The following is a 12711-nucleotide window of genomic DNA, read 5'->3' as shown; positions in this document are numbered from 1 at the left end:
CACCTCTGGACACTTTCCCACCAGCAGCTCAAGCATCTGACGTAGGACTTGTCTGGACAGAGCTGACATATGAAGTATAAAACCCCAACTAATGGATGTCAGTATTTTGAAACTATGACTTTTTTGATACTACAATACTACACGGAATCATCCAATCTGTTATACTAGTTAAAGTCAGCAGAAAATAGATTCCTAGCTTTCAATTTTCAGATATGTATTAATGCTTAATTCTCACCTAGCCATAAAAAAAGATGTTATCTATAGTATTAAAGATGACAGAAGAGATCCTACAAACACATCAGACTCTTTAATGAACAAATTAGCATCTGACATTTAAAGTCGTGTTCTCTAGAAATACAATGAAAAGACAATCTTCCAAGTTCTTGTACAGGTATGAGCTGCTTTCTGCTTTTCAGTGTTTAATGAGTTCATTTATGTATTGAGGTCATGGATCTTCATTAAAGTTAATAAACAATTTAATTCTTAACAATCCAATCATTTGAATGTATCAAATGACACAAGTTTTAATTACAGAAATCAATGAGGAAAATTAACAATATGTAATTATATCGTTTTTGTAGACAACATCCATAGCTAAAACATCCATTCATTGAAAAGTGAATTAAGAAAAAGAACCATGAACATAAAAGCCAAAAGAATTTTAATCCTAGTTTATCTTTTATGAGACAACTAGTAGACTTTTCTAATTCTTATTCTAGATAAACATTTTCTACCTGACCACTTAATTTTGCTTCAAACAGTTACTTTTCAAAAAACTTCAAAACAAGTATAAGGAGCCCATAAATTGCAAAGCTATATTTCATTCAGCTGAAGGGTTTCATAAACAATGAGTCAGTATTTATAAAATAAGAAGAATCCTTATTTGTCACTTAATAAAACGAATCATGCCACTTACCTTAAGCCACACACTCACTGTGCCAAGCACTTTACCTCATTCAATTCTCTCAGTAATCTCATTATATAAATATTGTGATTATCCCCCTTTCACCAGAGGATATTAAAGATTAGAGAGATTAATTTGCCCAAATGTGGTTCCAAATGCTTCTCAGATACAAATCCCTAAATTCTCCTTCCCATTATAGAAGCCTGAATAGCTTCTTTATACTCCTTCATTCATTCCAAATATATTCTTCAAATAAGTTCTACACACTGTCCTAGGTACAGGGAAAACAGTGGTAATGTTAAGAAAATTCCCTGTCTTAATAGAACATACATTCTGATAGAGAAATACGATAGGTATCTCATCTAATAAAAGAGAAACATGCAAATTGACCATGACTCTGCAACACCCACCAGCCAATCAGAGCAAGTATGCAAATTAACCCAACTAAGATGGCGGTGGCCACAGAGCTGGAGAAAGCAGGAGGTTTGGGTTGCCCCTGGCGATGGAGGGAGCTAAGCTTCCTGCCCACCTTGGCCGGCCCTAGCCTCCGCTCAAGGCTACAAAGTTTCAATTATAGAAGATGAATAAATCCCAACAAATATGGCAGCGGCCATGGAGCTGAAGAGAGCAGGAGGCTTGGGTTGCCCCCGGCGATGGAGGAAGCCAAGGTTTCCGCCTGCCCTGGCCTGCCTTGCCCTCTGCTCAAGGAGGGGCTGGGAGCTTAGGTTGTCTGGGGCAACCCAGGCTACCAACCGGCCCTGGCCTCTGCTCAAGGCTACAAAGTTTCAATTATAGAAGATAAATAAATCCCAGATACCTGCTTCCAGCTGGCCCTGGCCTCTGCTTGGGTCGCCGGGGGGCATGGCCAGCCTGCAAACCACCACAGGCCCCTTGCCCAGGCTGCCCCACGCCCCAAGGGAACCCCCACACTGATCCAGGACACCCTTCAGGGCAAACCAGCTGACCCCCACCCATGCACCAGGCCTCTATCCTATCTAATAAAAGAGTAATATGCAAATTGACCATCACTCCAACACACAAGATGGCTGCCCCCATGTGGTCAAAGATGGCTGCCCCCATGGACATGAGATGGCCACCACAAGATGGCCAGCAGGGGAGGGCACTTGGGAGGAACCAGGCCTGCAAGGGAGGGCAGTTGTGGGCGATCAGGCCAGCAGGAGAGGGCAGTTGGGAGGGACCAGGCCTGCAAGGGAGGGCAGTTGGGGGCGAACAAGCCTGCAGGGGAGAGAAGTTAGGGGTAACCAGGCCGGCAGAGGAGAGAAGTTGAGGTTGACCAATCCTGCAGGGGAGAGCAGTTGGGGGGGACCAGGCCTGCAGGAGAGGGAAGTTGGGGGTGACCGGGCCTGCAGGGAAGGACAGTTGGGGGGGACCCAGGACTGCAGGGGAGAGCAGTTGAGGGGGACCAGGCCTGCAAGGGAGGGCAGTTGGGAGCAATCAAGCCTGCAGGGGAGGGCAGTTAGGGGTGACCAGGCCAGCAGAGGAGGGAAGTTGGGGGCAACTGGGCCTGCAGGGAAGGGCAGCTGGAGGGGACCCAGGCCTGCAGGGGAGAGCAGTTGGGGGGGGGGCCAGGCCTGCAGGGGAGGGCAGTTAGGGATGACCAGGCCTGCAGGGGAGAGCAGTTGGGGGGGACCAGGCCTGTAGGGGAGGGCAGTTAGAGACAATCGGGCTGGCAGGGGAGCAGTTAGGCATCAATCAGACTGGCAGGGGAGTGGTTAGGGGGTGATCAGGCTGGCAGGCATAAGCGGTTAGGGGCAATCGGGAAGGAAGGCAGGCGAGCAGTTGGGAGCCAGCAGTCCTGGATTGTGAGAGGGATGTCCAACTGGATCGGGCCTAAACAGGCAGTCGGACATCCCTCGAGGGGTCCCAGATTGGAGAGGGTGCAGGCTGGGCTGAGGAACACACACCCCAATTCACGAAGTTTGTGCCTCTAGTGTCCTTTGCTCATTAATAGAGTTCGTGTCTCTAGTGTATAATATAAAATGCACAATAAATCAGATGGTAGTAAACACAGATTAATAGGATGGAGAGGGCCATGGGGGTGGGTGCCAGTTTAGACAGGGGATCGGCATGTTTATAGAAACGTCCTGTTTCCCACACCTTTTTCTCATCAGTTCTCCATCTCCACTTCCTTACCCTCCCTCACATCCAAACCCTGGTTGTAAATCCCAGAAGAAAGGAAGTTGAAAAAACAGAAACAGAGTTGAGGAGAGTAGAATGAAAGGATCTTTGCATACATCAAAAAAAACACAGTATTTTCTAAATTATTTTCAAGTTAGATAACCAAACTTTAATCAAATCATTTCTAAAACATCTATGCTTTTACTTCTATCCACCCTTCATGTCTATCTGATTGTCAACATGCTTTTAGCGGAGAAAGAAAAGAACATGTTTTTACCATATTTATTGACAGTTCTCAGACAATTCTATGTCTGAAGAAGAAAACCCTTTCCTCTCCAGGGGTGTCAACAATGAAAGCCACCCACAGTGAAACAGTGGCCACTGGAGATAAACCTGAAACTACCCAACTATACAACAATGAGCTGATCACCTCTCCAATGCAGACATTCTGAAAGAGTGAAGCTCCATGGGAAGTTTTAGGACTAATCACATGAATATGCAAATCAGATACCCCATTCCACTTGACCTTTCAGTAAATTAACCCCCAGGGTTCTGCTATTGTTTAATGTATTTATTGCTGACACTATTACAGATGTCCTCCATTGTCCCCCCTTTACTCACCTCATGCCAGCTCCAGGCCTCATTCCCCCTCCCACTGGCCATCACCACACTGTTGTCTGCATCCATGGGTTATGCATATATGTTCTTTGCCTAATCTCTTCACCTTGTTCATCCAGTTCCCCCTCCCCCTTCCCTCTGACATATGTCAGTCTGTTCCATGTACCCATGCCTCTGATGCTATGTTGTTTAATTTTAAGACAAAGATTATTTTAAGGCTTCAGTTAATATTCACATTTGAAGAAAAATGTATCAGTCAACCCAGAACACAATAGGCAGTAATGAAACGTGTATAATGTCCTAATTTGGACTTGCTCCTGCAAACATGATGTATTTTAGAAAACCTAACTGCCTATTTCTCTATTTCAGAATCAGAGATTCCATAGCACCACATCCATCAGTCTTACCTCTGCTGCCAAGTAGTTCCCAGTTGCAAGATGTTTGAATCTGAACAAGCTGTTCCACTGTCCCGCACCCCCACGGCATGGGTCATGATGAACCACCTACAGACAAATAGAGCAGGGACAATAATGGCTAAAACATATTCATGGACCTGGCAAGCAAATGCCAACATTTTACAAAAAGTGCCCGCCTGTTGATGCTAACTCTTCAAATCTAATATGTGTTTTCGTGAGAGGACAACATGGCAGAAAAATAAAAGTCCCCATAAATGAGCAAAGGACAGAACAGTGAACTCACTGTACATGCATGATACTACGCTTTATGTCTGCAAATACAGCTTCACTCCAAAGACATGTTCCCAGGCCAAAACTGGAAATATGGTGGGGTTCCCCCCATTTGTTATTTAAGCATTCATTCAACAAACAGTATGAAAAACCTGCGATGTGCCGGGTGGTCTTCTAGACAATAGGGACAACAGCAATGAACAAGAATAGAGCTTTCAATGAATAAGATTTGAGGAACCAGGGGAGGCTACTTTAGATATGACGATCAGCATGGACATCAGCCTACGACAAGACACACAGCATGAGGAGGTGATGTGTGAGCCGAAATCCAGAGGATAAAAATGGGACAGTCATGCATAGAGATTGGAAGAGTTCATTCCAGGCAGAGAGAACCACAAATGCCCAGGTCTGGAGGTCTGGACTAACTTAATTCTTGGCCCTTTCCATGTGTGCTTATGGCTAGCACCATGTCCTTTGATGCCTGTCCTTGGAACTGGCTTTGCCCCAAATGCTGAGCCACTAGGCTGGTTGAGAATAAAAGCAGATCTGAAACAGGTAGTAATGACCGGTTTGGTGCAGTAGCAAGACTCAGGCTTTACAGCTTGAAGATAACTGTGTTTGAGTCCCGGCCCAGCCAGTTGCTATAGTATGACTGCAGTGAATAATTTAACATCTTCAAGCCTGTTTCTTCAGGTATAAAGTGGGTTTAACTCATAGGATTGTTGTGGAGATAAATATTATAAGACATACCAGAGCACTAGGAGTACTTTTCATCATTCTCCCTCAACAGGTTAGCTTCTTTTTATTAATACTGACCACTCTTGAACTCCTGCTCAGCCTCAAGTTCTGTGTGCTAATATATATGTAACTTTCTATGCCTTTTGTTAGACTCCATCTTCTATGTCTTCTCCTACTCCAATAGCTCAAATGAGATAATAATTATGAAAATACTTCCAAGTAGATGAAGTCTTTAAAACCAGCCCATCCTATAAGGCTCAGTTTTCAAATCAAACTTCTTCCACAAATCCTTTGCTAATCACACCAGCATCTGTGACCTTGTCAATGTCTGAATTCTTGCTCCCTTGGGGGAGCCATAGATACCTTTGAGAATCTGATAAATCTATTGGTTTTCTTACGTACACACGCACATTTTGTATACACGTATTAGAGATTAACAAATAACGTGAAGATCACCATTGATCCCAGACTAAGAACTAGCCTATAGTAGGTCTACCAATGGGAGTGCAGCTCCCTAGGGGACAAATTGGAGATACAGAAAGGAAGATGTTTTCATTTGTCTCAGTGACTGGGGAGGAATGCTTCTGGCATTACTGGGCAGTGGATAAGACATTATACATCCTGCAATTCACACCAGTTAGCTATTGTGTGTGGCATACAGGGCCATCCCACCTTTACCCTCCCATGCTTCCCTGTATTACAGGGGCTGGAAGCCTGGCTGGTGGGGTTCTGGAGACATTTCATCAGAATAGAAAGCAGAGCAAAATACAGAGAGGATCCTCTTTTGACTCCAGGAAAGGTGGTGGCAGCTGCCTGGTGAAGGCTCCTACATGGTGGGGTGCAGGCTCCTACATGGTGGGGTGCAGGCTCCTACAGGCTAGGACTCCCAAAGCACAGGAGGAGAAGCCTGGACAGGCTCAGAGGAGGGGCAGTAGTGGGTTTCTGCACTGCCAGATCCTCATATAAGACCATTGCTCCCAACCCGTTTTCCCCATCCAGGCCTTCCAATAACCCTGAAACCTAATTTCCTATATAAAATACCTCTTTTCTTAAAACACCTGATGCTCAGGCTTCCTGACTGATACACCACACAACAGAGAAATGTGTCCCAGCCTACCTCCTTCAAATCTCCTACAGAAAGAAACCCGCCACAAATATAAATTGGTAATACTTTGATACATAATCATACTAAAAAGTATTTACATCAAGTTATATGAGAAGGCCAATAATTTAAGAGAAATACACTATGAAGAGAGAAGCTTAAATGAATTCAAGACATCTCAACATTATTGAATAATTTATTCGCTCTCTCCCTTCTGACTGCTCAGAGGGTTATAACATTTCCAACTAATGCATTTTGTTGAAATGGATTTCAGTGCAGTGGTACAGTTACAGCCAAAGCTATAAAACTAATAGCAAATATATTGAAAAGATTCAAAACTCCTTTTAACAAATTTAGAGCCAAACATCAAATAGGCAGAGGCACATGAAATGCGGAGAATTCACTGTAGAGGAAAGTCATTATGTGGCCTTTCCATCACTGTATTTCATTTAAAAAGTTTTAAAATAATATCTCACATTATTGCTATCCCTTTATTTTTTTTAATTTTTGGAGCACACTAATAAGAAATTTATGGTGTGAAAATTTTAATTATTAATTTCTTTTCAGGTAACTTATCTTTCAGTCTTACCAGGATGAGAGAAGTTGTCAGGAAGATTTCTTGGGTGATGGCTCTTTTCCCCAACACCTTCTCAATTCCTTATCTCCTACTGAGGGATATGGTCTCTCCTGTATGCCATAGACTGAAAGGATGCCTCAAAAAGTGGTGGATTTCAAGATAGAAAATACGTTCTTTGTGCTATTTCATCTCTATTACAAATCATGTCATAACTTAGAAAATTATTTTGATGTTACACTTACAATTAAGGCTCAGCTCATTTGCATAAACATCATACTACTTCATTGCTCTGTTTTAGTCGTCTGTAATTTGCCTTATTGTCCCTGTTTCAATTATGGTTATTTCCCTCTTTTTTAATCATGTACAATTAAGTCTCTTCTGTTAAGCACTAAAGAGTTTAATTATGTACCTCTGCTCTTTCATTTTCCTGTGCTCACATAGAATGCTGTCTTATCCTCTGCATTTACCACTTCTCTCATGTATCCTTCAAAGCTAGGTATACATATACTATCTTCTAGAGTAGGTATTTACATGTTGAAGTACATATTACTTTATTATAAAGTATTTTCCCTTTATTTCTCCTTCATATTAGAATTTGGGTCATTTTATTAATTTTTAATCATGAGAATATATAGATAATATTACCTGTGAGTTTCATTTTAGGATATTAAAGGAAGTATCAGAGAATATATGCTGTAAAGGGGGAGTAATGGGTTTAAGGTGGTTGAGATCCACTGTATAAGCCTGGATATACATTAAGTCAAGATGGACTTTATCAGATGTTGGCTTGTTTATAAGCAACTATGCATATCTTATCTCCTCCACTGTATAGAAAGGTTCTGTAAAGAAAAATCCATATCTTACATTTTCCTAATTACTCTACCATATTGGGATATTTAAGAAATACTTTTCAAAGGTTGAATGAATTCTTAACTATGGCTCTCCTCATCCCAATAGAAAAAATGGCACCCCAGAAGAACTAACTATTCTTTGCAATGACTGTAGGTCTGATGTCCACTTAAAATGAGTCATCCTACCCCATCTTAACTCCAATGACAATTGAGACACATACCCTTCAGTCTGATCAATGTTGACAACAAACATTTCACAATGGATTTTTTTAAAGCAAAATCACATATATGTTCATATTAAACAAGAGAGAGCGGGAGAGATGCCCCAGAGAAGACAGGTAAAGGAAGTAGTAATGTATCAAATTAGACACAGCAATAAAGAGGTGCAAGTCAGTTCACAAAAAGTAATGTTTTATTGGTCTATCATAAATAAAGCCTATAACGATAAAACAATCAGCTATTGAATCTTGTTTTGTTGATGTAAATATTTATTAAAAGCCAAATAATATTTCACACACCTCTATTTCCCAGAGTGCTTTAGAACTAGTAGCAGAAGTAGCTGATTGACGCAAGGTTGTACGAAGAAAAATGTGCTGTTTTTTCTCATATTCATCACAGGTCAGGAATTTCTCTTGTTCAGCATGAAACAATCTAACGACGTCACCCTAGAAAAACAAGTCAAGAAAACTGTATTTCCAAGAAAAGACTGACCATAAGACATAAGGAACAAGTGCATCTTTCTGATTTTTATAATCTACTTGGTGTTTAATGATTATTTCTACATTTCAAAATACAGAAGAGGAAACTAATGAAACACTTTTTGTGAGTACACAGCCACATTCTAGGTTTATAGGTTTATAGTCACACACTACACGATGAACACCAAAGGATGCACATGTTTTGCATCTGGAAGGTCAGTAAAACTACCTTCGGTTCTTCCAGCAAATGTTCTGTGCAGCACATACTTACACCTTTCAGCACATCCTCTCGATAGGAGCTATATTTCATGAATAAAGTGATTTTCCAGCTGGTGTTGCAATTAACAGCATTCACCTATTAATGAAGAAATGTCCAGTTATACCACTACAGTTCCATGTTGTAACAGAAATTATTTCTTCAACTAGCAAAAGGTGAAAACGACAACTTTGGACAATGATGTAGGTACTTCCACACAAATGTCTCCAAAGGACCATCTGAAAATAGCAATACAATAACTAATCATTATCTATTTGAACCTTAGGAGTATTAATCAGTATCACTAGATTTAAGCTTATGAAAACAATGAAAGAAATTATATGCCTTTTTCTCTCTCTCATGAGAAAATAAATAAATTCATTTGTTTTCCTCCTGAACATACCTCTTTGCACCCTGGGTTATCGAGAAGCTCTATGTTGCTCGCATGCAGTGGCTGTCCTGCATTCACGGGCATCAGAACAACTTTATCGCCAACAACAATCTAGGAATCAGAAAGAAGTCGCCATTGAGACACTGCATGGATCTTCGGTCTATATTTGAAGCTAAAAATAACTCCATGAAAGTCCTCCTTATTGACTTAACACCTGGCTTGTTTATCCCTGTACAAACTTCCATTCAATTATTTTTCTCTTTCAGGTAAAATTCTTCTGATAAATGATCAGATAATCATGTCCCATAGTGCCCATCAGTCTGAATTCATAAAGTTAGTGTAGATCCTTTTCTTATCAGTCTCCCCTTTCAGTGAGAGCTTTAACATCAATAACAGGTCATTATTCCTCCCCATAAGGTCTTACACTATGAGCACAGCAGATAGAGATAGTGAATGCAACTGCCCCAAAAACCAATCCACCTAAATAGTAGAACCACTTCAAGTAGAAGTAGGTAATGATATACATTTGTATTATCTCTGGAATCAAAAACAGACCTGTTAAATTTGACCCTACCTATCATCTCAGAAATTTATTAAACATCCTAATGTCATCTGGATTCAGGAAATGCAGCATTAGGAACGACCTTGCAGAACTAAGTTTACTGTTTGGGGCTTTAGGCATCTCCTTCAATTTTATCTTAAACATATCAAACTAATAGTGCTCCTTAATCTTGGTGTTCAATTTAAAATTAAAATTAAAATTGGTTATGGGAAAAATGCTCTACAGAAGTCTAAGTTGATTTTTTTTTCATTTATGCTATCATTATCCGCTTTATCTTTAAGTACTTTTATTTATAACTCAAAATGTGGAGAAATTAAGTTATGCATTCTTAATGATAATAATGAACAGTTTAATTTTATAGATAGTGAAGTTGCTTTTGTGGTTAAGTTTCATTAAAGACTTATTACTGAAGTACCTACACTGCCATTTATAGAATTGCTTACCATCTGGGAAATGAAAACAAATACCTTCCCTGTGCATATTTCACAACAACTGAATATTAGAAGAAATTCGTTTGATAGACAACTGAGAAACAAATTAGGACTTTGACAACAATAAACAGAACTTTCCCCTGTATCCTAGCCTAAACCAATAAATATATTAAGAAACATAATTTCACATTTTCATGTAAATTAACTTTTTATAGATTATATACAGGAATCCACATTCACACATGGTACTGTGGTCACATATCTGGAGATTAAAACATGACAGAGAAGCCTGGTTTGCAGAAATAGCTCCTAAACATCACCCTGCCTTTCAAGTCATCATCAGTCGGATGATGTGACACACAGACCCATCACAGAAATTCTCTGTGTACAGACAAGGAGAGATCAACAAGAAACAGTGCTGAGGGAGAGGTAAAGGGGGCAGAGCTGGGTTATTTTTGTGTAAAAAACGAAGGAAGGGAGTAAAAGTATATGCATAAGAAACCCTCCTAGTGGTTAACTGGAAGAGGGGTGGGAATTGAGGTGATGGTAAAAAGGCTAGAAGACGTTTCACAATATATCTTTATAGTATTTTCTATTTTGAACCATGAATTGGTATTTCTTAAAATTAAATATAAACAAGAACACATAAAAGTCAACATGACAGAAACATATTCCTAACATCCTCAAAAAAAAAGAAGAGACCACAACTTGTTATTGCACATGACACCAAGGCAGCTCTAAGTCTCAGCCACATGCAAGGTTGAGTCGTCCTCCTTACTCTAAACGGTAGGACTGACACCACAGCCTGGTGAGGCTGCATCTGGCTTTCCAGTTTCTTAAAGAACAGTTGGGTCTGGTTTACTATGTCATTCTTATCTGAACCAGAGTAAATATCAGCCAATAACTTGCTAAATCTAATTCTATATTTTAGCTATCTTCTTCCAAATAAAAGAATACTTTTGGTTGCATCAATATTCACTGTTCTAAGTCTTACTATTTTACTATAGTTGTTTGGAAGCTTTGAGCCAATCCATATGTTATATGTACTTTAAAATATCACCCATAGCGACTTAAATATGTTTTAAATATATTTTTATTGATTTCAGAGAGGAAGGGAGAGGGATAGAGAGATAGAAACATCAGTGATGGGAGAGAAGCATTGATCAGCTGCCTCCTGACAAGCGGGAATAGAACCCGCAACCCGGGCATATGCCTGGACCAGGAATTGAACTGTGACCTCCTGGTTCATAGGTTGACAATCACTGAGCTACCTTACATATTTTTAAGAGACCAGCCACATAACCAAAATGTTCCAAATTCAAAGGTTTCATAAGAACAGTATCCACAGGAGAGTCTAACATTAATTCACTGATTTCCAGGTCATGTTCCTAATGATTAAGACTTAGAGCTGAATAAGACTTTCAAATGAAACAAAGAGTATGCCAATCACAAGAAATAAAATGAACAGTAAGAGGTGAATGGAGGAATACAAAAGAGGGTAAGAAATAGTTCCTACTCTCAAAGAATACACACCTACTTAGATAACTTGGTAAATACGGACCTTGGTAAGATTCTCAGAAGAGTGCAGCCTGGGGCCTGATCTACTGACGGAAGTCAGCTGCCTTCTGAGAAGCTATTAAATACAGAACTTGAGGATAAAGTCATTTTCTGCCATATCACATTTGCTCTAGTGCTCAAACATCTAAACATTTTCAATTCCAAAAGCACTTCTATTGATTCTACTTAACAGCCAGGTGAGATTCAAGCTGGGATTTTACTGAAAATGAAGAATATTCTAATGCCATTAGCAGCTACCCTTCTTTTGAAGTGGCACCTGGTATCGGGGAAAGAACCTTGCAGTAGAAAGCAACACCATCAGTCTTAGTCCTGACTTTGCTATAAATCCAAGGTGTCCAGTTTTGCAAAATAGCAAAATCTACTTGCTCTTTGAAGAGTCTCTCTCCCTAAGAGTTGAATTTTTCTCTTGATTGAAAGAGGCCTATCCTTTTCTCACTTTTCAAATCTACCAACATGATAAAGAACTAATGTCTTCTTAGATCAAAGTTGAAAATGAAAAAAACGACTATTCAATCATGGGAAGATGAATGAAAATAAAATATTTATGTATTCTGCTCAAGGCCACCCCTAGTGACTTTCTAGCTACTCAACAGCAAGCAAGGGCTTCTATACAACTGGAAATTGAGGAATCCATGAATCTATTTTCCCCCAAAACTATCCCACAATTCTTTAGACATATGAAAAAAGGTACAGAAACCATTGCTTTTTGAAGATACAAGCATTTTTTTCCCCAGCCTCATTCTTGCATTTCATTTCAGTAACCAAACATCTTGTTGAATACTTATAACCTGGAAGTAATTTGTTAAATAGTAAAATATAATTTTAAAGGTCCTTTGAACCTTGCAATTTCCTCTTCTAAGTTTAATATGTTTTTTTAAATCAGTAAATATTAAACCACTTGTGAAGTGATAGTATTTGCATTTGCCTCCAATAAAACACTGTAGACTTAATATTTTAGAAAAAATGCTGCCTATTCCTAGGGAAGAAAATGGGCATTACAATACAACTATTTACGTGGTAAATACAGGGTTGCGGTTGTGCTTATGCTTTCACAGCATCCTCCATCACGTACAAAAGCTGCACAGTGGTGAGCAACAGCAGTGAGCCATTTCCGCAGACAGCAATGCGGGAGGTTGTTTTAGCCATGCTTTATGAAGCACATCTATACAAAAGGATTTCT

At 39.9% G+C, this 12711-nt stretch overlaps 1 protein-coding gene across 2 annotated transcripts in view; it reads right to left on the bottom strand.

The window, feature by feature from the left end:
- The window catches only part of ITPR2 (inositol 1,4,5-trisphosphate receptor type 2), a 456678-nt gene that overhangs the window by 344645 nt on the left and 99322 nt on the right, over positions 1–12711 (bottom strand). For both annotated transcript variants that reach the window (XM_080660463.1, XM_080660464.1), the window contains exons 6-9: positions 8973–9071; positions 8585–8668; positions 8134–8280; positions 4069–4164 (exon numbers count right to left, since the gene is read on the bottom strand). In XM_080660463.1, coding sequence (XP_080516589.1) covers positions 4069–4164; positions 8134–8280; positions 8585–8668; positions 8973–9071 — 426 coding nt within the window. The remainder of the gene's footprint in view (positions 1–4068; positions 4165–8133; positions 8281–8584; positions 8669–8972; positions 9072–12711) is intronic.

This window comes from Plecotus auritus (assembly GCF_963455305.1).
Source record: "Plecotus auritus genome assembly, chromosome: 3".
NCBI lineage: Eukaryota > Metazoa > Chordata > Mammalia > Chiroptera > Vespertilionidae > Plecotus > Plecotus auritus.
Note: the sequence above shows the minus strand (reverse complement) of the source record. Positions and strands in the feature narration are given on the sequence as shown.